Source organism: Excalfactoria chinensis, chromosome 6, assembly GCF_039878825.1.
Source record: "Excalfactoria chinensis isolate bCotChi1 chromosome 6, bCotChi1.hap2, whole genome shotgun sequence".
NCBI classification, from domain to species: domain Eukaryota; kingdom Metazoa; phylum Chordata; class Aves; order Galliformes; family Phasianidae; genus Excalfactoria; species Excalfactoria chinensis.
This window is the reverse complement of record NC_092830.1, coordinates 30304525-30330936: the sequence shown is the minus strand read 5'-3', so window position 1 is coordinate 30330936 and position 26412 is coordinate 30304525. Positions and strand designations below refer to the sequence as shown.

At 41.9% G+C, this 26412-nt stretch overlaps 2 protein-coding genes across 2 annotated transcripts in view; one reads left to right on the top strand and one right to left on the bottom strand.

The window, feature by feature from the left end:
• The window catches only part of NRAP (nebulin related anchoring protein), a gene marked incomplete at its 5' end in the record, with an annotated part of 45176 nt that extends 39402 nt beyond the window's left edge, over nucleotides 1–5774 (top strand). Inside the window, 7 exons of the mRNA XM_072340959.1 lie at nucleotides 29–133; nucleotides 834–932; nucleotides 1042–1146; nucleotides 2711–2818; nucleotides 3451–3762; nucleotides 3992–4144; nucleotides 5347–5774. Of these exons, the coding sequence (XP_072197060.1) occupies nucleotides 29–133; nucleotides 834–932; nucleotides 1042–1146; nucleotides 2711–2818; nucleotides 3451–3762; nucleotides 3992–4144; nucleotides 5347–5445 (981 nt within the window). The remainder of the gene's footprint in view (nucleotides 1–28; nucleotides 134–833; nucleotides 933–1041; nucleotides 1147–2710; nucleotides 2819–3450; nucleotides 3763–3991; nucleotides 4145–5346) is intronic.
• Nucleotides 5369–24781, bottom strand: HABP2 (hyaluronan binding protein 2). The gene is made up of 14 exons (XM_072340406.1): nucleotides 24707–24781; nucleotides 18021–18054; nucleotides 14381–14512; nucleotides 13378–13488; nucleotides 12559–12675; nucleotides 12164–12283; nucleotides 11449–11620; nucleotides 10969–11063; nucleotides 10616–10835; nucleotides 9781–9923; nucleotides 9332–9466; nucleotides 7997–8142; nucleotides 6895–7099; nucleotides 5369–5406 (listed from the first exon to the last, which is right to left on the bottom strand). The coding sequence occupies exons 1-13, from the start codon at nucleotides 24779–24781 to the stop codon at nucleotides 6938–6940; spliced, it is 1662 nt and encodes a 553-aa protein (XP_072196507.1). The 3' UTR covers nucleotides 5369–5406; nucleotides 6895–6937.
• Between the last annotated feature and the right edge of the window lie 1631 nt (nucleotides 24782–26412).

The window sequence follows — 26412 nt, the reverse complement described above, 5'->3', positions numbered from 1 at the left end:
GATAGCTAACGATTTTCATTTTCAACAGCACCGCTATAAATCAGACCTGAACTTCATGAAAGGAGTTGGTTGGATGGCTCTGAGATCTCCGCAGATAGAAAGTGTAAAGAAGGCTGGCGAGCTCATCAGTGAGGTAACTGATAAATCTTTCATGGGATAGCACGTCTGTAGGAATTGTTTACCATCAAGGCTCCTCGTTACATGACACTTACGAATGTAGCTTATCATTTCCTTTTGATGTGGGAGCCTGTTTATACAAGGTATAAGTTACCAAGAAGCAATACAGGAGATGCAAGTCCACTGTGTGACACCTGCTGAATATTTTCCATTCCGAATGAAACACAAGAGTATAAACAAAACACGTAGCAATAAATAAATGCAGTAAATTCTATTATAAAATTCTAAGCAGATCCTTATGGAAGTGATGTAGAAAGATACAGCACTGACAGTCACAATGAAGGTGCGTTAGCCTGCTTGGTATCAGGTATTAATAGAGGAAAAGTATAAGCTGCCAAAAATGCAGTGTTCATAGATTTCACATGTGAATTTTCAGTGCAAATTCCTTGCGAGTGCACACACACACACACACACATAAAAATAAAGAAAGGTTGGTGATTTGGAATTACAGCAATGAGACAGTAGTAACCTTGTTCACTGGCTGAAAGAGCAACTAAGACCAAAGCAGAACAGTATGTTTTTATCACTATGGCTTCAGGAAGGTGATTTTGGTGATTTACACCAATTATCGTGCACCTGGAATCACGATATATCACCACTGTCTAACAGAAGCATCCCGTGTGTGTATTTGTTTGTTTGGTTTTTGTCCCCTCCAGACCAAGTACCGTCAGAAGCCAGAAAGTCTGAAGTTCACTGCCGTGGTTGACTCTCCAGATTTGATTCATGCTAAAAATAGCTACATCCAGTGCAATGACGTAGGTTTCATTTGACTATAAATGATCTTAACTTTTGTTGTGCTGAAAGCATTAAAGAATGGACCTCACTTCCAGAATCAGTTGCATTCAATGTCTTTTGACTCCTCAGAGGCTGTACAAGGCTGGAGACTCTGAAGCCAGGCACAGGTATACCCTGCCTCCTGATCATCCAGATTTTATCCGAGCTCGCCAGAATGCACTTCATATCAGTGATGTAAGTAACAGAAGATTTTACTTTAAGGAACTGACTTTATAACAGTCATTAAAGAAAACACATTTGCTTGGAAATGAAAAGCTTTCATGAATGTGTAGAACTCAGGTTCTTTGAACATGAACTGAAAAAGGCAGAGCTTGTGGACTGCCAGAACGCTGCTTGGCCTGGGAGGGAGGGATCAGGAAAGGTTGTTTATTTTTCTTTTAAGAATTTTTCTGCTTCCTAGGACAAGAAGCTATTATTAAACACTTCAGTCCTAAAGTTTAGGCATAACTTCTTATAAATCTTTCTACTTGTATTGTTGAGAGAGAGAGAATCCCTCTCTTTCCTTGACTGTATGATCTATCTCCATGAAGTTGCAGTGCTGTGTTGAGATGATCCCTTAGTCACAGTCCTCAATGTGAGTGCAAATGAATCAGTGAGTGGAATTGGTTTAGAGAGATTTTGTTTCCACTTCATGCAGTGGCACACGGTCTATTTCTAATAGTTGTGATCAAATTTGTCATCTTTAGTTGCAGGGTCAGAGTGATCTTATTTTGAAAAAAGTTTTGAGTTTCTCATTTGGTGGTAGGTCTTTCTATATGTACAAGAAAGAAATAGGATTTAAGTTCTTTGATGTGACAGATGAAAAAAAGTGACATGGCAAAGGGGTGACTGAACACAAATGAAAGATCAGCCCTAGACCTGTTAACAAAGCATATGTTAACGTTTGCATTGGTTCTATTCGGACTACTGATTCTGGCAGGACTTATGGCATCTTAATTTACTTTCAAATTAAGCATCACCTGGCACTAAATCCATCAGTGAAACACAAGAATATTTTTTGAAATACGAAATAAATATCATGCTGTCATGCTGTTTTTCTCATATAATTGCAAACCTTCAAAAGGATGGATCAAAGTCTTCCAGAAAGCCAATCAATAAAATCAGAAAGGGACAGCCAGAAATGTCTGCTAAGGTGCAACAGCTGGGTGGTGGGACTAGAAGCTGTTATAGGAGTGCTACTAAAGAAAGAAGAACAAAATCTAGAGAATTTTCTCTTCAAGATGTAAATGTACTTCACACCCACAAAGTCACATTAAACGTGTTAGAACTTGGCTGTTATTTCAGATGAGTTAATGAAGCCACATGTGGCTATGAAATAGAGACAGGAATCATTAGAAAAGCTTGAAATAACTACTATTGAAATTATGATGCCATGAAACCCAAGACACTGAAAAGGGATGCATCAAAAGGGAGAATAAGAGTAATATCAATGCAATATTGATGTGACTGATGCATCACAGTTTCTAATAGAAATTAAATCCAATCAGAAACAACCATGTTCATGTACAAAAGGAAGCCCTTGTGGCATTTTTCAGATGAGACATTTTATCGTTATAGGGAATAGAAAACAAGTTGAAGGGCTGTAGAACTGGATCAAAACCTTGGAGATGGTACTGATGACTCTTGAAACAAACAAGCCCAGTAGGATAAAACATTTATTATTACAGTCATGGGACTACGTTTAAGAAACTGCAAGGGGGAAATGACTGACTGTTTTGTTCTTTTCTTTTCAACACAGAAAGTGTATAAAACATCTTGGGAACAGACAAGAGCATCTGGCTATGATTTTAGGATTGACGCCATTCCATTCCAGACAGCAAAGGCTTCAAGAGAGATTGCTAGTGATGTAAGAATTGCTCTGTTTCAAACACTTCCCAATCCTATTCCCATGCCACCCCTGCTCTGTAAAAATGGGTGAATAAGACATTAGAAAGTGCGTGTGTGTGTGTGTGTGTGTGAGAGAGAGAGAGAGAGAGAAAATTGGTAACCAATGAAATAAATGCAATTTAACTACAAAGATTTCCAACTATAGGCTCTCATTAATGATGTCCAATACCAAACTGCTCTATTTCATTTTAAGGAGCTGTTCTTGGGAAGGAGGGATATTATATTGTAGTTACATAAACTAGTCAAAAATAGTCAAGCGTGGGCTAGAATAAAGTGGGTCACCTTTGAACACAGAAGGCCTCAGTCAGCAAGAAAGCTGAATATGGAAGAGCTGCATGTTTGAGATGTTTACTCGGTACAGAATAAGACTTAAAGTTACTTTTGAGAGAGGACTACTTTGGGCCCCTATCTGTCTGTTCTGCTCCCCTAAAAATTAACATCAAGGTCATTCTCCTATAGTGTCAGATCAGGAGATGTATCCTGAAACAAAAATGTTATTGAAAGCTAGGGGAGGATATGTTGTTTCATAATGGAATCTGAAAGTAATCTGAATGAATGTGAAAACTACACTTTTCTCCACATGTTCCTCAGTACAAATACAGAGAAGCCTTCCTGCGAGACAGAGGCCAGAGGATTGGATTCTTCAATGCAAATGATGACACCCATATCAGACATGTCCTCAGAGTGGGGAAACTCCAGAGTGACAACCTGTACAGGAGTGCATACACCCAAAACAGAGGACATTTTCAGAGTCACCTTAACCAGCCAGGGTTCCTCCATGCTAAGAGAAGCCAGCAGCTTGCCAGCAATGTTAACTACAAGCAGCCCTTGCACCAATACACATGTGATCCTGAGCAGCTAAATGTGAAACATGCAAAGCAAGCCTACAACCTGCAGAGTGATGTAAGTATAGCTAAGAGGCAGTATCCTTCCCAGTGCTAAGAGCTGTCTATGTGGCAATGTCATCACAGATTTTATTTATCAACAAAATCATTCTTAAAAGAACTACAGTCTTTGCAAAAAAAAAAAATTTATTTATTAATGACCCTGTTCCCCTTTATATATTCTCTCTCAAAAACACAGAGTATGTGGTTGATAGTAATACACACTATTGCATGTTTCATTCTCTTAGGTAAAATATAAGTCTGACTTGAACTGGCTCAGAGGCATTGGCTGGACTCCCCCAGGTTCTTACAAAGTGGAAAGGGCAAGAAGAGCTGCTGAGCTGGCGTACCTTCGGGAAATGGGGTTGCAGGCTGCTTCTGCTCAGTATGGACCTGAAGCTGTAAGTAACCCATTCTTCTCACAAATAGCTACACCTGTGCTCTTGAGAAGGCAGGTGGTAGGCACACAGCCTATTTAATTCTCCCTAGAGATTACAGCTCACCCCCTTACTTAAAACAGAATATATGTGATTCCCTCCCCAAGCTTTGTGGCTTTCTGTAGGCTTCAGTGTGAAGGAACATCACAAGGGAATTCAGATCTGTCATGGCTGAGGAATTCCTGTAGGGACTAAAAGTACCACAGGATTGGATTTTCTTTAAGGACAGGATGTATTTCCCTTGACTTTGGATATTGTCAGATCTCTGAGTGGTATAACCACAGAGAGCAAAAGTACAGGTGGAAGGGACACCTGGCACAACTCCCTTTCTCTTTTCCTAATCTCAGCAAGACAAATATCGTTACCCTGTACTCTCCCCTGACAGCTGTATTGACAGGCTCACTGTAGACTCTTGACACCATAATGTGTAGTGTGAGAGGCTTTTCGAAAGGGGCAGTGCTCCAGACTCCTCTACTTCAGTTCATCCCCAAACACAGGAAATTACAAGCTGGTTTTTTCCAGGTTTTCCTTGTCCTTTACCTCCACAAGGTGGTTTCAAATCTGCAATGTCCCCATGCAAGAGAGCACAGGAATCTTGAACTGTAGCCCCTATATTTAGGGAGTGTTAAATTACAGTAAAAGAGAATCTCTGTGCTTTTAACACTTGTTTTGTTCAAGTAAGTGTTAAACTTTGGCAAGAAGTCAAACAAATAAGCCCCTGCAAGAGAAACAGGACATAACCATGATTTACATCTCATCTGTAAAACTACTGAGGAAACAAATTTTAACTACAGATGAGCAGTGCAGGCCGTGGGGACTGGAGGCAGTATATTTCTTAAGTCTTACATGTGATGATGATCTGATGGTCCCAGAGAAATCTAAAGGCAGGCAATACATCTGCAACTCAGGTGTTTGCTAATGTGTTCATTATTTAATGCTCTAATTAGAAATCAGACACTGAGCACATTCTGTCCTTGGATATATGTATCATCTACACTTACTTTCCTAGGGCAGAGATTTTCTCAATACAGAGCAGTAATTCATTCAGACTTTGTCCAGTTGTTTCCAGTTGAGGTAATCTTTAATTAGTAAGTATATTTATAGAATAAGAGTTAAGCTTTCTGCTTTCAGCCATCTTCATGATGTAGTTGTGTTTGATCTTACAGGACCAAGTGGGGCCAGAAGGATCTCAGCAGGTCGCAGTTAATCCTGATGCTCTGGAAATTCTGCAAGTCAAGAGAAGGAAAATGCAGCTGTACAAATAATAAACAGGAACATAACACATTACATTAACTTATCTACAAATATTACAGCTTTTCTATTTTTTATGGAAAGCACAATAGATGGCATCTAAGAATTTTTTTGTTTTAAAAAACAAACCAGACATTGCAACTTACAATTGATGTTTGTAACTTGTGTGGATATTTTGTGATTTATCACCGTATGTATTACAGAGGTTGATATTTATTTAAAGCTGTAAATGAAATTAATACTAGATGACTGGCAGGCTCAGCTTTGTACTACAGATGAATGAACCTGATTAGTAGCATATAAAATCATTTGTATTGAATAAATGTGATGAATCTGGTTCCGTACTTCTAGTCTTTAAAGATTTATATGTTCACATATTGTTGGCTCCATTGATTTTTAAGAGAATACAAATACTTGATTTAGGTGGTCTAACAGATGAACAAGACATCAGCCAGTGGAAACAAAGTTACTGACTAACCAAAGACCTGTTCTGCTGTCCACTAGAAGACATAATTTATTCTTGGTTAACAGGACATATTCAGATCCCATTTAGGTTGTTTATTTTTGTTGTTTCTTTTTTTCAAATCCTCCAAAAGAAATAAATAAAAATCAAGATTAGTCCTTTGGAAACTTCTCCTCACAGTTATTGACAGATTAATTAGGAAGCTGCTTAGGGAAGGTTTAAAGCCTGGTATTCAGATGAAGGCGGTACTATTGTAAAGAATTGACTCTGTAGGCAATTTAACACCAATCCCTTGTTTTCCAGTTTTCTGTACAGTGTTACAGAATCATTGGGCAGAAAAATATATAATTCTGCTTGCAAAACTTGTTAAGACCTAAAATTAGCCAATAGATTTAGATATTTTTTTCAAAAGGATTTAATACCCTCTAGCTATGAATTGAAGCAAAGCATGTATATGCCATGGTAGAGTTGGAGAATAATACATAATCCTCCTCTCATCTGGAGTAAAATAAACCACCAGTAGAAATATCTAATTTATTTTTCACTTGTTCTATCTGGAACTCATTGCTGATGGAATTTAGGGTCATTTGCCCTACAGAAATGCTTTTAAAAATAGTTTTCCTGCCTGATCTTCCATCCTCAGATGATTCTAATGGCTCCAGTCTTGCAAACACAGGCAAATTATTAGTTTTAAGATGTGAAAAAATGGCATTGGCTTTAGGAGCACAAACCAGTGTATTTGAGGTGGATAAGTATTGGTATTGCTCTTGTTTCCAGGCTGTTTTGCCTACAAAAGGAGGGAGTGTTTATTTCAAAGCCCCCATCAGAAATACTGTCACTGAGCTTCTAGAAAACACTAAAAGGTTATTTTTAAGATGGTGATTCAGAATGCCCATCTAGGACCATGAGAAACCTTCAATAACATATATATTTATTTATTTTTTTTTGTTAAAGAGGAGTTTGGTGCAAGGTTAAGAGCACATAAATAGCTCAAACTTACCCTTCGTCATATGAAAGATGTTACCTGTTGATCCGATAATGACTCACTCAGTCTGAATTTTGTTTTTAATCCAACGGAGAAATGATGTCACCTGAGTATAAACTCCTGGCTTGTTTTTTAAACCACACTGATCACCCCAGCTGACAATGCCGTATACATAATGGAAACCATTTTCGATGCATGTTAGAGGACCTCCAGAGTCTCCCTGATGAGAAAAAAGAAAAAAAAAACAACCAAAAAAACCCACAAGATTAGTTTAAAATAAGAAGCAAATCATTCACTAATATAAGAATTCCTTTCTCTTATGAAAAGAATTTGGAGCTGGAGAGGTGGCGTTTTGTTTTTTTTCCTCCTAGCAGGTGTACTAAAAGTGCTGATCAATTCCCACATAAGCCTGCAGTTCTGGAGCCAGGGCAAACAATACTGAACTTCTTTGGACATAAGTTTCTGTTTACATCTGTGGCATGTATCTGAAATTTCCCAGGCATAAAAGTACTAGGTGTTCAGAGCCTGAGCTAAGAAAGATAAAAATGTGATCCTTAACATAAAACACTGATTCCCTCAGATAATGGCAATTATCACTAAATTGGCTGATCTCATTTTCAGTTTTATTGGTGATTTCTATTTTAAGTATGCTTGCAGTGGTAGTTTTCTCCACAAGAAGCACTGTTCAAACTCCTCACCAGACTTACATGAATTGTCTTCACATTTTCACTAGCTATGAAGAAGTATCAGTCCCAACTTCTCTAGTAAGCATAAGCTCTGATAGATCAGATAAATCAGATTAGATTTGTTTCTCGTGGTAGAGAGTGTAATGGAATTGAGAGGAAAAAGGCAAGTTTTCACGTTATTATGACAGTCAGCCTCAGAAGCCACCTTTCCCAGTCTATTCTTGAGGTCCCATAGATCTGCCTGCAGCTGACAGTGATGACATGAGCTCCAGGAATATACATCTCAAACTGTATGGGAGAAAGACGATGGCTGTTGAAATAATACACTGATGGAAGAAATGGATACACATGCAGAGCCCTGCCAAAGCTTTTGCTCTGCACAGCCTATTTACACAAAAAATTAGTGTTCAAATACAAAAAAAGCAACAGACCTGACAAGAATCAGTTCTACCTCTCCGAAGGTATCCTGCACAAAACATGCTTTCATCCAGCTTCTGATCATATGCTCTGGGTGCATTGCATTGCTTCTGCGAAATCAGCTTGACACTGGCATCTAACAGCTGAAGGGACATGTCATCTGCAGGAAGTACACCGAAAAAATGGAGTCACCTTCCTCACATTCCTGTTACATGTTGTAACTTTTTTCAAAATATTCAAAACAAAAATTTGCTCGCCTTATGGATGGGAAGGTGTAAAGAGCAGGAAGGGGCTCATTGTCCAGCCTGGAAAGAAAAGAAGTATCTGTCTGCATTGATAAGGGTTAAAGTCAGCCTGAAAGCTTCACTCAAGACACTGAGCTGTTGCCTGAACAAAAGCAAAGTCGTACACACATCAAGAATCTGGCTCAGATCAGCTCTGAATGTAGCAGTGGTATCTCCTGCTTTTCAAGGGTGCTGGTTGTCTGCAGCTCCCACTAAGTACAACAGTACTTAGAGCTGCTAAGCACTTCTCAGGCTGGTGCCATTAGATGTTTTAATGTGTGGGCTAATGAAACAGATGAAAACTGAATATCATGCAATATTTAAAGGCAACAATTAATTACAGTGAATTTAAAGACATAACTAACTTGACATCTAAAGGCAATAGCCAAAGTATCAAAGCAGTACCATCTGTAGATGACTGAAGATGGTTTACAAGTTTGGTTCTGCTTGAGTTTCAGGATATTTACCATTTCTGCAGTGATTTCCTGAAATGCTAATAATAGCTCTGTACAAAGAAGGAGCCATCTAGTTTGAACATGAACAGGGTACTTGATATACTTTACAGGAGAAAGAAAATACAAAAAACCTCCATATGCTTTTAAGTTGCCTTTTATTTGGAACTTTTTAAAAAAAATGTCTATTAGATTCTGTTGGTGCTTTCTGATCAAATATACATGCTTGTCTCTTGTGGACTTCAATGAGACTTGCATCAGAAGGAAGAATTTGGCCCTACATACCATATCAGGCTGTATCAGTCACAAAGCACTAGGACACCTACAGCAGCCTCAGTGACACATTTTCCTTCTGCTGCTTTACAGTAACACATTAATCAGGACGTGAGAAAATGCATTTTTTCAGAAATCTGCAATTATCTTGTCTAAAGCGTAGTAACTTCTCCCCTCAGGATTTACTATGGGCAAGAAAAGGAGCTAGTTGGGTGGAGCTAAATTCCATGCCTTGTGCCTAGACTTACATTCGTGTCTAGCAATTGCCAATAAAAGTACCAGCTCACCTTGCCATCAAGCTACTAACAAAACTCCAGCAAGCCCTTGAGAACTCGCATACCTGTCTCCGTCTCACCCCATCCTGAAATGAAGCAGTCAGTCCCAACAGGAAATTCAAAATCTGGCAGACATGCTGTTTTCACATACTTTGTTTCTAGGGCACACTGACCATCAATCAGCTTCAATTTAAGTAATGCTGAAAACAAGAAAAACAACCACAAAAAGAATTTGTAACTGGTTTTCATCCCTAGCCATCACTGTCAGTCTGTACCACAACTCTGTGCAAGGCTCCATGCAACTGACATACAGCTTGCACTACATGCTGAACCTGTCCCTTTATTTTTTCTAACTCCCACCCCACACATGATTTTTCTCTGCCCATCATGATTCATCTTCCAATGATTCACAGGGGTGTAAACTGCAATGCGGCCTAATTATTTCCAGTACACATTCTCAGAGGGGAATTTTATACTGATCTCAGTTCCAACTAATTAAATGAAAAGATTTTACCAATATCATTGTATGGGACATCAGCCTCCACACTGTATCTGTGATGTACGATGACCTTCTCCACATCAAATATTTGTTCTTGCTGCTCTTTCCTCTTGAGGTTTTGCTTTCCCAGGGCCACTTGGAGATTTTCTGCTTCTTGTCTGCAAAAAAGAGTACAGTAAACTGCACTATCCATTGTGGTGGTGCAGAAGTTACAGAAGTTGGCTTACAGTGGTGAAAACCTGCAGCTTAACTATCCAGAAGTCAAGATACTGCTTCCTGATGTAAGGCGTGATGGAATGAATTCCAAAGATAGTAATAAGACAGTTTAGAAGAGAAAGCTGCCGTGCTGGACAGTATGTGCACTCTTGAATAGTTGCAATCATAAAATAAAACATTATTAATGCTGCATGAACATTTTTGTTGCTTTTTTTTTTTTTTTTTTTTTTTTTTTTTAAACCTAGTTTTTTGACTTTTAATTTTTAAATTCATTCTGGGGTAGAACAGCATTGTGCAAACAGACTATTATCACAGCTGCGATGATGAATGAATCATAAAATGACCAAGGCTGGAAGAGACCTCCAAGATCATTCAGTCCAACTGCCCACCCACAGACAATATTTCTCCACTAAACCATGTTTTAGATCATTTTAGGTGACTGGTGTGTAAGTTTAATTTGTAATTCCAGCAAGCACCATTTTTTTTAAATGTATGTGCATATTTTTATGTATGTTTTCCTTTCAATTTGATACTCAGAAATAATTTGGATTGTAAATCATTTCAATAAGTTGTCCTTAATGGCCACCTTGTTTTTTATATGTTTATCTGCCCTAGGCAAAGGACATGCACATACTCAATGCAGTGTGCAGCAGTAAGAACCCAGCATGATTTAATTAGCACTCCACCACAAAAGTGTTTTGCTCTTCCAGAAGACTTGTCCTGCAGAGATACCATCCAGGGGTGCTTGCCAGCTGTAGTCTTAGTTCCACCATAGATTCTTTTGAGACCCCTTTGACTTTCTGGTTTTCCACAGGTTTTGAACATTTCACTTTCTTGCTCTTGGCTCTCCACAGCTGCGTTGGAAGAAACAGCAACACGTACTGCAGAAAAAACATCAGATAGGAGGAGTTAAGTAACAGGCAGTGATCTGCTCATCTGGACCTCCGACGCATGGCCAACCAGCTCACTCCTAATGCATTACTCTACCTGTTCCAGAGCATGGTGAAACAGCACAGAAGTCCCATTCCACTTTACCATTTTTTCTGATGAAGCACCAGGGCTTTTGATCCTCATCAGGATTTCTGAAAAGAATGGTTGAGAACATCAGCCAGCCAAAGTGGAAAACTCTCCTGGAAGTTGTGCAAAGGAGCTGAGAATGCTTATGAGAGCACATCTGTGCTTCCATAGCAGAGTCAAGCTTTAAGAGATACACTTCAAAAGCTTTGATAAAGAAAATACCTAAAATAACGGAGTTGTAACTGCTGCCATTTTACTCTCCCCATACCTATCTTAACCCTAAGAAAGACAAAGGAAATCAGGTCTGTTTCTGGAATCTTCTCTTCAGTAACAGTGGTATTTCCAGTATCTCCATAATTTAGAGAGAGGCGTTGTCAAGAAAGATACCATGATTTTAATACCATGATTTTAGCAAATTCATGGGAGTAAACTGGCTCTTCAAAATGTTACCTGCAGAAGTTATGCTCCCCAATGCCATAAGACTCAGCATCCTCCATAAATGCATTAATAGAGAAGTCCAAGAGCAAGTGGGAATTCCAGTGCAGGCAAGTCCTGCCATTCTCTGCTTGGTTTACTCTTCCTCTGTAATAAAAGGAGTCCTCTTCATAACAATCATCCGGTCCTGTAAGACCATGTTGATATGAAAGAGTCTTCTCTGTCATTCTTTAACTAAAGTGGTTCTTTTTTCCCTCTCTCTTCCTTCCCTAACATTAATTTGACAAAGGACCAGAAGGACTGGCAGGGCTATATGGTGATAGTCCTTATCCTGGATAGGTCAGAAATGAGTTATGTTCCAACATCTCTCCAGCATAAGTTCCACTGACTTCAAGTGCCCAGAGCCTCTTTACTGGGTAAGACCTAGCAGCTAAAAGGTGTCTGACAAAGCAGAATCTCTTCTCCAGTGGCCTATGCAAGAAATGGTACTGGAGGGATGAGGCAGAGCTGGGCACAGAGCTGCTGTCATGATAGGGCAACGGGTGTGCTAAAAGTAAGTTTGCAGGGTTATAATCCTAAACTGCATGGAGGATGGTGCAAAGGACACCTGCAACACAGAGCAATCAGTGTTATGTTACAAACATCAGCCAGTCATCAGTCAGGCTGTCTGTGAGGTGAGGGCGATCTGTGAGGTTTGACCCCTAGCCTCTCCAATGGAGCCAGCACTTACCGATCTCACAGAACCTCCCTTGGTAAGGTTCAGGGCACTTGCAGGTGAATTTTGTTCTGATTCTGTGCCGCATACAGATCCCTCCATTTTTGCATGGGTTTGGCCTGCATTGTGAAAAAGCTGTCAAGGTGAAAATCAGAGAACAACATCGTCACTCTGCTGGACACACTATAGCCATTCACATCCCCACTGGAAATTAGGGCAAGCCTCCATTTAGCCTTGTAAGAACTTCAAAATACCTGCCAGCATGGGGCTCATTAGTGACCAACCCACCAGGACATACACAGGGCATAAGTCACCCAGCATCATCTCTGCAGATGGGACCTGCAGCCAGCACAGGCCCAGACCCACAGCACCCCACAATGAGCAATCCGTGCCTGCTGAGCTGCACTCACCTTGCTGGCAGTCTGGTAACTTGTAGGGATGGCTACAGCTGCACTGATAGTAAGGTTTGGTTAATGTAACAAGGCAGTCTCCTCTGGCACAGTTGTTGTCCACACATGTGTCCTCCACTGCAGGAAAACAGAAAAACAACTTCATCCACGTGTGTGAGAGCTGTGCCATCACAGGCTGATGGGAAGGCATCTCCTGACCCAGAGAACCACAGAACATCATCCAACTTGGAAGAGACCAAGGATTGAGTCCACCCAAAAATCAGACCACATGTCTGAGAGTGTTGTCCAAATAAATGCTCCTTGAACTCAAGCAGCTAGGTGCCATGCCTGCTGCCCTGGGCAGCCTGTTCCATGCCCATCACCCTCTGGTGCAGAGCCTTTACTTACCACCCTCACATGCCTCCCCAGACACAGCTCCATGCTGATCTCTCAGGCTCTGTCACTATCACCAAACAGCAGAGCTCCACGCTACTGCTCCACTCCCCATGAGAAGCTGTGGGACTACCATGAGTGCTCCCCTCAGCCTCCTCTGCTCTGGGCTGAGCAAACCTCATACACCTCGCCCCACAGACCCTTCACCATCCTTGTAGCCCTCCTCTGGAGGCTGCCCTGGGGTGGCAGAAGACAGCAGTGTGCCTTCTCCACACCTGAAGTGTGCAGTGCTGCTTTAGACAGACTCTGGCCTAGATCTATTGACATGGCTGGAGTGGGCTACTAAACCTCTCCCTCCTGTGATGAGTAGGCTTACAGAACCCTGTACTTGCTCCTGTTGCCTCAGCTGCAAGAATAAGGAATGTCAGTCAGCAAAGGAGTGATTACCTTTCTCACAGGTATCCCCGGTATAGGGCCTGGGGCAGCGGCAGGTGAAATCGCTTCCTCTCATCTCACACCAGCCGTTGTTCTTGCAGGGGTTGGGGGAGCACAGATCTTCTAGGGTAGGGACAGAGAGCTTTTAGTTTTGCTTTCAGCTTCTTGCCGGCATTTTTTCTTGTGTGCACTTTTTGTGTAACAGGTGCCACCATAGGGCTATGCAGAAGGTTGGGCGAGCATCCACCATAACACATGTTGTGCTGATGGCTGGCTCAGCAGGAGCAGATATGGATTGCTGTGGAGCCTCTTGTATGCTGTAAGGCTTAGAGCCCAGGGATTCCCAGCTCCCTTTACAGGCAACGTGATGGAGCACATTTGCCTCTGCAGTAGAAGCAGATCTATTAAGAACCAGAGCTTTTCCTGGGCACCTGCCTCCGTGCCATTGGTGTGGAGTTGCCTGGACCTGGTTCTGCCCTGCTTACAACCTAGTGCTAAAACTCCCTTGGAAAAGCCATCCAGAAAAGAAGGGTTGTTGCAGTCCCACCTCTCCCCTTGTGATCCCACAGCAGCCCAGGGCATCCTTTCCTGCTCTCTTAAAGTTCAGTAAAATAGAAAAAGGAAAAAAAAAAAAAAAAAAAAAAAAAAAAAAAAAAAAAAGAAAAGAAAGAAAAGAAACCTGCTCTACATTTGGTTCCCAGCACAAATACAGAACATCTATCCCATGAAAACAGCAATTACATCTTACAGTGTCTATAGACAAATAAGCCTGTGTTTTTTTGTAGTAGCAATCAGAAATGTTCTGCATGATCAGAATCCATCCTGTGAAACCTAGAGATAAAACACAGGCTCCTTACAAGAGAAACACAAAAGAGAACACAGCAAACAACCCTCCCCACTCATCCCTTTGAAGCAGGCATTCTGCAGGCAGGCTGGCAGCCGAGCCCTGCCACACACTGCATACTAGGGCTGGGATTTCACCCCTTCCTCACCCCCCATCCGCCCCCATGAGTACCTTGCTGGATTCTTCTGTAGTGAGGGGATAGGTCAACCCAGTCGGGATCCCCCAAAAGCATAATCTCTTTGGAGGGTTCCTCCTCCACCTGCGCGTATTCATCATAGTACTCGTCGTACTCATCAGCCTCAACTGTAGGGGAAGGAAACGCATAAGGGTTATAACTGCTACAAAGTCACCTCTGTGTGTGACCATCCCCAGCTGGGGGCATCTGCTGCAGTACTTGGAGGGGACATGGATGTTCTTTGCTCATTTGATGGTTAGGTCCATACAGATATGGATGAGTCAAATTGGTTGAGAGGGAATGGTCTCAAGTTGTACCAGGCGAGATACAGACTAGATATTAGGAAAAACATCCCAGAAAGAGTGGTGAGACACTGTCACAGGCTGCCCATAGAGGTGGTAAAGTCATCATCCCTGGAGGAGTTCAAGAAACATGGAGATGTGGTACCTAGGGACATGGCTTTGTGGGCAATATTGATGGTAGGTGGACAGTTGGATGTGAGGAACTAAGATGTCTTTTCCAGTCTTAATGATTGCAGAATTCTAAGCATCCTGGGAAGAGGAAGCTCTGCAAGAAGAGGCTTCCTTTGTCTTGTTGCTTCAAATGCCAGCTCCTTGAAGATACACAGCTTCATTTGGTTAGCAAGCCTGCAAGCCCTCAGAGCCTCTCTGAAGGAGCAACATCCCCACTGTACTGGGGAACATGTGCCACAAAGCACACGCTCACTTGACAGAGAGCCTGGAGCTCCACCAGCCCGTGTTTGGTGCAGCCAATCTGCATGGGCTTATTGCTGCCCATGGAAGCCCTGCTGACATGTCAAAGACAACCTATGGTAATGAGCACACCTAAACTGCATGCGGAGAGATTTTAAAAAGCTCTCCCCTAGGGCCGGACCAATGGCCCCATAGATAATACTCTGCCTTGAACTGATTATCGACTACATTATCTTAGTTTTCTCCCCTCATTCATTCCCTCGCAGCCTTTATCTTTATTCTTTCTTTGCTTCTGGAAAAAAAAAAAAATCCACTTTTGTAACAATGGATGTTTTATATTTCATATTAAAATAGAATCATCTTTTTTTTTTCCTCCTCTTTTTTTCCCCCCTTCCTACATGCCAACTCTCGTTTCTCAGGAAAAAAAAAAAAAAAAGAGAGAGAGAGAAAAGTTTCACCTCATTTACTGCTATGTCAAGTCAAGACTCCTTTTACTCAGCTCATTATTTCCACAGGAGCCGAGTCTCGACAGTGTGCAAGTGTTGCAGAAGTGTGCGCTGTGCTGAGGAACAGAAGGATCTCGTTGGAAGATAAGGACATTGTCTACTGTGGACAAAATTAAATTTAATGTGATGTAGTTAAGAAAGGAAAACAAAAAGAAGGTTTTGCCTGAAATGCAACCTGCAAGCTCACTTTGTCCGAGGGGAGATTCTGCAGGCGGACTCAAGTTTGAGGGAATATTGTGGAGGAGCTTGGTTTTGTTTCCCCTGTTTATTTTCAAAATCTTAGCAGGGAACGTCAGCTTTTGTTCCACAGGTGATTTAAGAAGCTATTCGGAGAGACAGGGTAGCCTTTTTTCTATCTTTCTTCTCTAAAAGACATAGCTGGTAAAAGTTGTGAAGGATGAGCGGAGGAGTTGGGGCTGCCGAGAGCACCCAGCAGATATACCCAGCATGTGGTACAGAGAGCACAAGGGCTTTGCTGAATTGATAGAGGAAAAACAAGTGCTCCAAACAAGCACAGACAGCAAAGCCGCTGCAGAAGCATCTACCAACTGCTCAGCATCAGGACAGTGCTCAGAATTGACAATACCATCGCTTCGTTTTGCTGCCATCTCTTACCATCTCTTAGCAAGGAATCAATCATTTATTAAGCACCATAAGAATAAAGAAGAACAGACACCCCCGCGACTTGTGTACATCAAACAAAGATGTCTTCCTGTTTATCACTGCTATATCACTAAATAACTATTTGGCTTCCACATTTCTTACTTAAAAAGTGTTCCCATTCCATTTTTATTTTTTTTAATTATTCATAACAAGCCACGAGTTTAGTAAAGCAAAAGCAACATTTTTTTTTTTTTTTTTTTTTTTTTTTTTTTTTTAAATCTAAGCACATAATTAACACACCAAATCTGATACACTGGTTGATTTAAACACATTACTAAATCAGAACTAAATCAGAGTACTCATTCTCTGTAAGCGCTGGAAAACCTTAACGTGCTTAATATAAAAGCAGTGATCTGACATTTGTCACCGAAATGTGACTATTACACGAAATTAAATTAGACATCCTGCATGCAAATTTTCAAAGAATAACTTTTTTTCTGTGTAGTACAAAAAAAAAAAAATCCCCCCATAATTGATAGGCAAGAGATTGACTTTTAAAGCTTCAAATCAGCTTTGAGGTCTGGGTGATCTTTTAAACTGCTAAAGCTTTCATCTGCACTTTTTCACGTTGCCAAGAGCTGTCAATCATATAATGGATTTCTGATCAATATCCTCTTGTTCGTTAGCTTACACGGACTGTCTCTTATAGGGAGAACAGATATCCCGATGCTGGTAGTCACACTGTTTTCAAAACGTTGCCTGGATCAAGTCATGACTAATGTTCCAAGTGGGAAAGTGATGCATTAGGATGCCATCGAGTGACCCGAATGGCAAGGTAACTTTTTTGGACTGCAGTTGTCGAGATGAGTGATGTGCAAATTTAAAGCTTATTGCTAACACTGAAAGCACCCGGCATTTATTAAAGCTCTCTGAACCTCCAGGGACGAACTGAAATCTGGCCTAATTTAAGCAGGATGAGTTTTCCTGCCACCTCTCTAAATACTTTCTGAGGGTCTGTGAATAATATAAAGTTATTTTATGAAGCTGAAATTGCGATGGCACTTCAAATACCAGTAGGTCTCCCACTTGCTTCTGCACAGACCTCTTGGTATTTCCTCCCTTCCACAAAAGCTTTGGCTGCGAGCATTTGTGACTTCAGAAAGAAATTGCAAAAGGAATAAGAACAGTGAACAGCCAAACCCTTACTCCTTTCAAACAATTTCGGGTCTGTTTCACTATAGTGGCCTTGCAATGCCTGCCTGCTGTTAGTTGCAGCTGACAATGTGGAAACTAAATACTGATCTGGAACATTCTATAAGGAAAGCAGAATTAATCTGGGGAAAGAAGCAGAGCTGTATGGATACAGGGTCACCAAAATGACAACAGAATGAAGAGGAACATATGAGTGAGTAGTAAAAGTGAGCATATGTGTGAAAAGGAATCAAATGTAATCTTTACTATTACTTGTAAGCTCAACTTTCTATGCCACTGAAATCAAGAAGAGTGAGGCTAACCCACTAAACTCAGCACTAGAACCATAATGCTCCACCATAGATCCAATAAGATACAAAAACACACAGTATTCCTAACCTGGTTATTTAAATAGTTGCCCTTTGCACCAACATGAGATGCAGGAAGGCCATGCTGCCTGTTCAAAGCACAATAACTTCCTATTTTTCTCAACTATTGCTTTAAGTGCTGCAAAGCCTCATATGAAGTAAAAACTCAACACTGACCACCAGCCATGGATCTCAATGGATCAGGCTGCCTCAGGCTCATATGCAGAATTTAATAAAGAAGTCAAAGCCACTTACCATTCAGCAGGCTGACCAGGGAGGACCAGGAAGGCTGTACAGGATAAAGAAAGAGTCAGTTTCTGAGCATCCAGCCAAAGTTGCAGTGTGTTTGTAAAACATGAGTCCCAGACAAGTTAATTACTTCTTTGCTTATTAAATGATGGTAGTTATCTAATAGCACTGCAGCCAACTAGCAGGGCACTTCCTTCCCATGAGGAAGTGCCATACATTCACCCTCCAACATGGGGCTCCAGCCTTTCCTCTTTGGCTCCTGATCAAGGGCAAATGACAAAAGGGAGCAGGAGGAGGAAAACAGCCTTTGAAGAATGAATGAAGCAGAAAGAGAACATACCAACACCACAGCAGGATTCATTCCCCACACAGAGGTTTCAGCATACCTCTCCTTTTGCTGTAAATCACTGCTACCCAGGTGCAGTGAGGGCATATAAGAAATGATGTGGAGCTGCCATGCCAGCATTCTCAGCTAAACCCTGGCTGTGACTGGGAGCAAATGAATAAGCAGCAGGGAATAAGAACCTCGCCACATTACTCAGAACAACTCACACCTGCTGCTATCCTGGGCACATGCACCTGAGGTTGCTTCATGTCCTCCTGGAGACAGGGAGTGGGGGCTTTTTTGCTTCCGTGCTACATGGTATAGCCTCTATGTTTCCCTCCTCAGCTCTCTGTGCTTCCCCTTCGTGCTCTTTGATGAATGGGTTTGGGGACAGAAGCTTTTGTCTTCAAGGAGGCTGCTAAAACTTCCTTACACTCGGGGGCAACCCAAGGAAGGACAGAGTGACAGCCTAGGCTGCATGAGGTGTGCACTGCACCATTGCTCAGATACAAAAAAGAGAAGGAATGGAGCCTGAGCACATTGCTATTCCTATTATTACAACTTTTCCCCCAATCCTGTCCCCCTTCCAAACCTTTCTTCATGGACAGGGATGCTTGCAAGAGAGAATAACACTCTGGCCTCCCTCTTGAAATAACCTGCTGCCCTGGAAAATGTACAGGTTTCCATCAGCATCCATCACTCCTTTGTACTTCAGGGTGCCTAAGCCTTAGACTTGCATTCTTAGTTTTGGATTAAGGCCACTACCTGCTGACACAACACAAATGTTCTTTGGAACAAATGCTCCCAGGAGATCAACTCAACCTTTATCAACTCCACTGTGCTGTTTCTCTTTCCTCCTCAGATATGTGATGCAGAACTGTAGGGGACAAAACCTCAGGTATACCTGGCCTCCTAACACAGAGTCTTCATCCCTCCCTTGAGATATCCACCAGATCACACTGCTTCAGACAATCTCCACCTCTGCTAGCAGACACGAAGCCAAATTTCACCTTTTAGTCCCATACGTGAATCTTTTTATGGTGCTGTGTGACTGAAGCCAGCAAAGAGCCCCTCTCCTTCCCTCCTGCAGGTATGAACATGCTCCTTCCTATGTGCAGGGGGCTGCAGGGCATGGGATGGGAAATGAGGGAAGTGGGATGGAGAACATGGGATGGGGGATGCGGAAAGAGGGAGGTGGAATGTAGCATGCAAGTGGTGCAATAGGGGGCATGGGATGTGAGATGTGAGAGGCGGTTTGCAGGAGGGGGATGCAGGTGGGGATGCAGGAAGGGGACTACAGGCAGGGGACAGAGCTTTGAGGCCTGGAGGGGCAGCACAGCAGCGTGGCGAGGCCCCTCGCCATTGTGCCGTATTGCTCATGGCCAGCAGAGGAGGATCTTGTCCTTTCAACGAGGTGCGATACTGCGCCCAGCCTGGAGCGAGATGCGAACAAAAGGAGGGGAAGCAGGGGGGCGAAGGGGGAAAAGAAACGAGGCTGTGGGGCTTGTTTCACCAAACAGCTTCCTTTCTGCAGCCCAGCACCGATACTTTGTGCGTTTTCTCAAGAGAAAATAAAATCGCCGGATCCTGCTGGCAGCGAGTCCACAGAGATGGGGGAATGAAGCTGGAAGAATTCGCGGAGAGCAATTGTAAATTTTATGACTTTAGGCTCATAGGAAAAGAAACCCTGCAAAAAAGACAAATGCAGGAGAGGCATTTTATGTGGGCACCGGTACATAGTTTGGAGTCTATCACATCTATAGGGTGCCTAAAAATAAAGGGTGGGCTAATGACTGAAACTCAAAATACCTGTTTTCAGCTGACCTTTGTTGTTGTCATCATCATAGGGATTAACACTTCAGTGAGGCTTCATTTCTCCAAAGAACCATTGAAACTTTGCTAATTAGGCTTTGTATAAAGGTTAAACACCACAGAGATACGATGCTCTCTATTTTTCCATTTCAACTCCTTAAGAAAAGCTAATAAAATAGATTGCAAATAGCAGTGCCAGAACAGGGAGCTTTCTTATGTCTCAGGTCAGAATCCTACAGCTCCTAGACAAAAATGTCCAGTTAATCTCTGGCAGTTCTTTCAGAACAAGGCAGGAAGATTTGACCCTAAATTCAAGGGAAGTTATTTACAGCTGCCAAGGGCATTCTGCAGTTGAACAGTTGATTGTGTCTTGCTACCCCTTATTACAATCAAGATGAATAATTACAATACAAAAGCAGGTGGAGGAACAGGCAGCACAAAGGCGACAAGGCAGGGTTAGGCTGTGAATTCACATATGTGCAAACCAGGAGTAATTCCAGAGAAAACAGTGTTGTTATTTGAGCTGATGAGGCAAAGGGAAGAAAATTGCCCCTCCACATATATGTAATTCACAACAAAGTCCTACAGGAGTTCAGAAATTCAGCTGCATCTCGTATGAGTTGCTTGCTTAATTGCACTAAATCAAGGCATTTCTCCTGCAACTCACCACAAAGTGGCCTCCATGGCAGCAAACCAAGCTTTGGCCCTTTCCTCTGCACAGTCTCAGCATTGCAGTTGGGGAGGCAGTGACACAGGGCTGTGCTGGAGAGCGAGGATGGCTATTTGATCAGCTTCCACCCACGGCTGACATCCGGCACGGAGGAGCCACGAGGGCAGTCACAACTACTGCCTTTCCTCAGGAACCCCTTGATCCTGCTGACAGCTCTCAGTGGGAACCTTTGTCTGGGCTCCCCGCCAAAGGAGGAGGAATTGACAGTTCTGATGCTCTTACAATCAGCCAGATTTTTGCCTGCAACCATCTTGGATAGTGACAGTCTTTGAACTTCAAGGCAAAATGGCTTTTCCAGCAATGACATTACATTACTCAGCCAAGGCAATGGCTGTGGTATAATGAAAGCAGGGCATATTATCATCTGGAGCACACATGCAATGCATGTTGTATTTTTAGCCTGGGAAACCATTCCCTTACAGGATTCCACCCAAACCCCCAAGTTCTTCACCTCTCTGCTAGCAAGCCATCTCCTGCTTGTGTGCTGAACTGCAGTGTTTGCCCCAGAGTACACAGCACGTTCCTTATTAACTGGTGGCAGGACTTCCAGAGAAGTTTACATACAGCTGCTCAGGGAGGTGGTGGCATCACCATGCCTTGAGGTGTTCAGGAAATGAAGAAATGTAGCACTTAGGGACGTGGTTAGTCAGCATGGTGGGGATGGGTTGATGGATGGACTAGATGGTCTCAGTGGTCTTTTCCAATCTTAATGATTCTATGATTTTACTGGTTATTCAGTTGCAGACCCTTCCTGTGGTCACACCCAATTCAAAACATGCAGGGATCCAAAAGAAGCACAGCACAGCTCTCACAGGTGCTGCAGGAGGCAGTTTGCTTCCCTGCACCGACACAACCAGCTCCTGCCCTCCAAGAGATCAAAGTCACCAAGTTAATCTTTACATTGTAGGAGATGGGTCGCTAGCAGCTGGCTGTTTTTAAAGCTGCTCTCACTGGTGGGTGTGGTGGGTGTGTTGCTCGCTGGAAACAGGGCCAGTCTGCAATGCCAGAGTGAGGGGAAGGCATGAAACCCATTCCAAGGAGGTTATACAAACCTGCTGTGTCGCATTGAATGCTTTGGCAGTTGGTGCTGGGCTTGCAGGTTATGCTACTCGACTTAAAGCTTATGCAAAGTCATTAAGTCCCTTTAGTTACAGGGAATATCAACCTGCACGCTGCAGGGCATAAGCTGATTGCCTTGGGGGGGCCAGAGAGATGTGTGTCCCTCTCGGAGTGCAATTAGCTGGAGGCACTCCTGGGGCTTCCTCGCCTTCCTGCTGCATCAGGCAAAGTGAGGTGGTGCTGCAGGGGGGCATTGTGCCTCATGGAGTGCAAAGGGAGGGGGGTTTGACAACCCTTGCTCTGCTCCGCAGTGGTGCAGCAGAACAGAGTCCTGGGAGGATGGGTGAGTAGAGAAATGGGAGTTCATGACAAGAATGGATCCATGAGAGGGTAGAAAAACTAACATACGAAGGTGTCAAGAGAGACACTTGGGGTCTTTTCACCCTAAAGTGTGATTTTCTGAACACTCACAGCATGGGAAGACCTCTGCTGATGGTAACAGCTTATCGGGTGCTGCGGGCCAGCTAGGAAACTGGGATCGATGGAAAGTTTTCCTAGAATCACAAAAGCACAGAATCATAGAATCATAGAATGTCTTAGGTTGGAACGGACCTTAAAGATCATCCAGTTCCAGCTCCCTGCTGAGGGTAGGACTAATAGGTTTTCCTTGCAATTGTTTGATCTTCATGCAATACTTTCTTCTTTTCCGTTCCAATACTAAGTGCACTTGACTACTGGACTGGACATGGCTGGGAACTTCAAAACCCTCTCCATCACAAGTAATAGACATCGAGTTTTTGAAGATCCAAAAAAGTCAGTGAAGAACCACAGCTGCTGCTTCGACTCCTGCGCTTCTCTCTCTCTCTGCTGCCAGTGGTGCTGAGTATGGAGGGAACACTGATAGGAGGGAAAAGGCTGATCTGAACATCTGTTGATTTACAAATGTCTAGAGCTTCATTAACTGGGAGCCCAGCAAGTGAGCATCTCCTGCCCTGGAATGTGTAGGATCCAGCTCAGTCTCATCTTTTTGCCAGTTTCTTTAGACATGGCATTTAAGTGTATCATTCAAATCTATGTGTATTTCAGAAAAGATTCAGTGCAAGCCCGGGTAAGGCAGGATGCTCGGCTGAATGGCTCTGTGGCTCTGTCTGGATGTTGATAATAACCTGCTTCAGCAGAGCTCACTGAAATTCTTCCTGGAAAAAAAAAAAAAAAAAAAAAAAAAAAAAAAAAAAAAAAAAAAAAAAAGTGTGGAATACTTGAAAACACAGCACTTTGTGCCAGGAATATTTCCACCACAGCATCTTATTGAGAAGAAATGTATTGATTTCTCTAAAAGTTCCTTGTCCATACGGTGCCAATGTGTGGATCCATGAGCACCTACTGCAATTAAAAGCAAAACAAAAAAAGAAACCCACTCAAAACAAAACTGAAAACCAGGAAGACCAGTTACATCCAAAGGCAATCTTTTGTACAGTTGCACACATATGTTAAAACTGGAGCAATTTTTGCTCTCACTTGCATCCATGATGCATTTTCATGCCCTGAATAGAAATACTTTGGATTCAAAGCAGTTTTTCCTCAGGATATGAAAGAATGGGCAGAAATTGTTGCTTGATAGTCATTCAAACCCTCTGGATCCATAAATGTCCCAGATCTCTTCCATCCTATTTTGACAGACTCAGTATGAGCTACTGTCTAAATCTGTGTTTGACTTCTGCTATCTAACATCAGTAGCATTTGTACAGAGGAGTGTTACTTACACAAACTCCTAAAACTAGCCCTGAATAGAGGCGAGAAGGATGAAAACAGGAATTTGGCCGAGTGTGCGAGAGGAATCCACAGTCACACGAGTGTGCAAAGTCTATGGTTTTTTTGCTCAAGCTATTTCAGCATAACTTCTTTGGAACAAATCAGTAAGGGAAAAGATTCCCTTGTAACATGCTTGCCATGCAATGGTCACGTCACAGCAACTCGTTCCCCTCTTCCTATTTTTTTAGTGTTTTTTTTTCTGGGATTCACACCAAGTGCTAAGCCAGAAAACCTTGTTATATTAATTATGAAGAAAAAATATGTTTTATTAAAAACTAGCCTGCTGAATATTCTGTCGTGCTGCGTTTCAGTGACAGCAGAATTGCTTTTTCATTTTAGCAGCGTTAATGAATTTTCAGGGCTGGGGGAGACATGCACTGCGTTTTCCACTGTGCAATGTAGAACAAAGTCAGAGAAGGATTGTCAGAGAGTGAACCAACCTAATGCTTAGAACCAGTTAGGAAAATTCACACCAGACTTCACACTGTGTAAGACAACTATACCTGCTTCACTGAGTGTGGATTATCACTGCTTGCAAACTCATCCTGCTCTTCAGAAAGACCCACCATGTACTAAAGCCCCTCACTATACATGTTTCCCAAAGAATCATAGAATTACCCAGGTTGAAAAAGACCTCAAAGATCATCGAGTCCAAAGGAATCAATTTAAACATGCAAACATTGAACATTTGGAAATCAAGTTCAGCAAATATGAAATCACCACACATAGGAATTGGCATCAAGAAAGCAGGGGTTTGAAGGAACCTTCTTTCAAAAGAAAATCCACTTGGAGAGACCAAAGTTCAGCCCAGTGCCATCCCTGTGCTGTGCCCAGGGAGGAGGTAGGCAGGAGATACCCATTACCCACTCTTCACCCTTTCCAACTGTCCAGGAAAGGCTCAGCAAGTGACAGGGCTGGCATACAGCAAGAAAAGAAATACCGAACCATACTCACGGACACATAGGTGTTCCCTAGGAAAAGGACCAGTGGGAGAACCTGAAGGGACAAAGCACCATTAATTATCCTCATGCTGCTCTATTTGAACTGAAATTTGCTTTTTCTTGTTGTCTACATGTTTTCAGATAAGGCACAATTATTTGAGGCTGAGCTACCTCAGTGCAAATAACTGACTTCAAATATTGTTTAATGTTCAACAGATTGCCCTGATTAAATAAGTGCACCCTGTCCAGAAAATCACCTCATTGGATGCTGGTAAATATTCCAAACAAGTAAGTAACAAAGCTGGACATAGTATAAACTAATGACAAAACTAACTGTTTTTCTTTTGTTAGATTTTTTTTTTCTGTTATTCAAAACAGGTCTGTCAGACTTTTCTTCCAGCCACTTGAACAAATGGTGAATCTCATTATAAATTATAAAACTTTTAGAAACATGAAAGTGTGCTGTTTTTTTATTATTATTCTTTTCTAGTTTCAAACATCAAGACTCACGTTCTCAAGCATTTTCCCATGGATATGAGAACTCATGATCTGTTTGCTAATAAAACCTGAAATTCTCGAGTTTCCTCAGTTTCTAGGTGAATACTGAAGCATTTACAACAATAGTGGCAGCTGAGGGAAACAACACAGGAACACAACCCTCTGCTACAGAAATGCCAACAAAACTGCACTTATCAGACCTTGTTTGTACTACATGTTATGAGAACATATGAAAAACACACTTTTTCTCCCAAATATTTTGGAGCCCAAGAGCAAAGGACAAGGAAAATAGAAATACAGAAGTACTTGTTAATACTTCTCTATGTTTATAAAGCTGAGCACATTTTGCATCACCGGGAGGAAAAGAACATGGTTTTCTGTTGAGAAGACTCGAACAGTCTGCAATAAATTGTACACTCATTTTGGAGCTTGATCATCATAAAGTAGTTTTCATACATCAAAAAATAAATAGTGTGACACCTGTGCCTCACGTACATACTGTAAGCAGGAGCCTACAAGCAAAACATGTTTGAGATTTGATATGTTGGTGGCCACACATGCAGGTTTAAGATATACCAGATTCTCTAACTAGTTGGAAAGACAGCAAGATGAAAGGAGTTAGATAATGCACAACTTTATGTAATGTGTCCTTGAGTAAGCTGATTTGCACTGAATTTTAATAGAGCCCTGATTCATCAAATCTCAAACAGAATTAAGGTATGGACTGGATCCTAATAACATCATTCTTTATACCCATGAAAGATAAATTAAAGGATGCAAAACTGCTATTGACAAACATTGATTATATGTACTTTGATGGACTTTGAAGTTGTGCCAGATGCGTCTTGTCAGCCTCCAAAGTTTTCTTTTAAATCTCATTGCATAAGGCTTTTACTTTTTAATTATTTTTTTTCCCTCAGCCTCTTTGATCAAGAAAAAATGTAGATCATATTTGCGTGATGCTATTTCCTATGCATTTTATTTAGATATGCCCTTGTGCACAGCTCATGATATGTTAAAAAACATTACGTGGCACCTAGGAATCTTAACTTGTTATCCTGGGTGCTGTTTAACACTTTATTGACCTTCTCATACTTTGATTCTTAAAAGGTATAAGCCTACATATTCCATCTTGCTTTCCTTGTCCATGAGGACACAGCCAACCCTTTCAAGGCATGGAAGATGCATAAAGCATGTTGCAGTGCATAGTAAAAGGCTTCA

Coding starts and splice junctions, on each gene's coding strand:
- HABP2 (XM_072340406.1), bottom strand. CDS start 24,781: ATGAGGATAATTAATGGTGCTTTGTCCCTTCAGGTTCTCCCACTGGTC. Junction 13,489..14,380: donor CTACAGAAGAATCCAGCAAG/GTACTCATGGGG, acceptor TCCCTACCCTAG/AAGATCTGTGCTCCCCCAAC. Junction 11,621..12,163: donor AGGGAGGTTCTGTGAGATCG/GTAAGTGCTGGC, acceptor ATGGTCTTACAG/GACCGGATGATTGTTATGAA.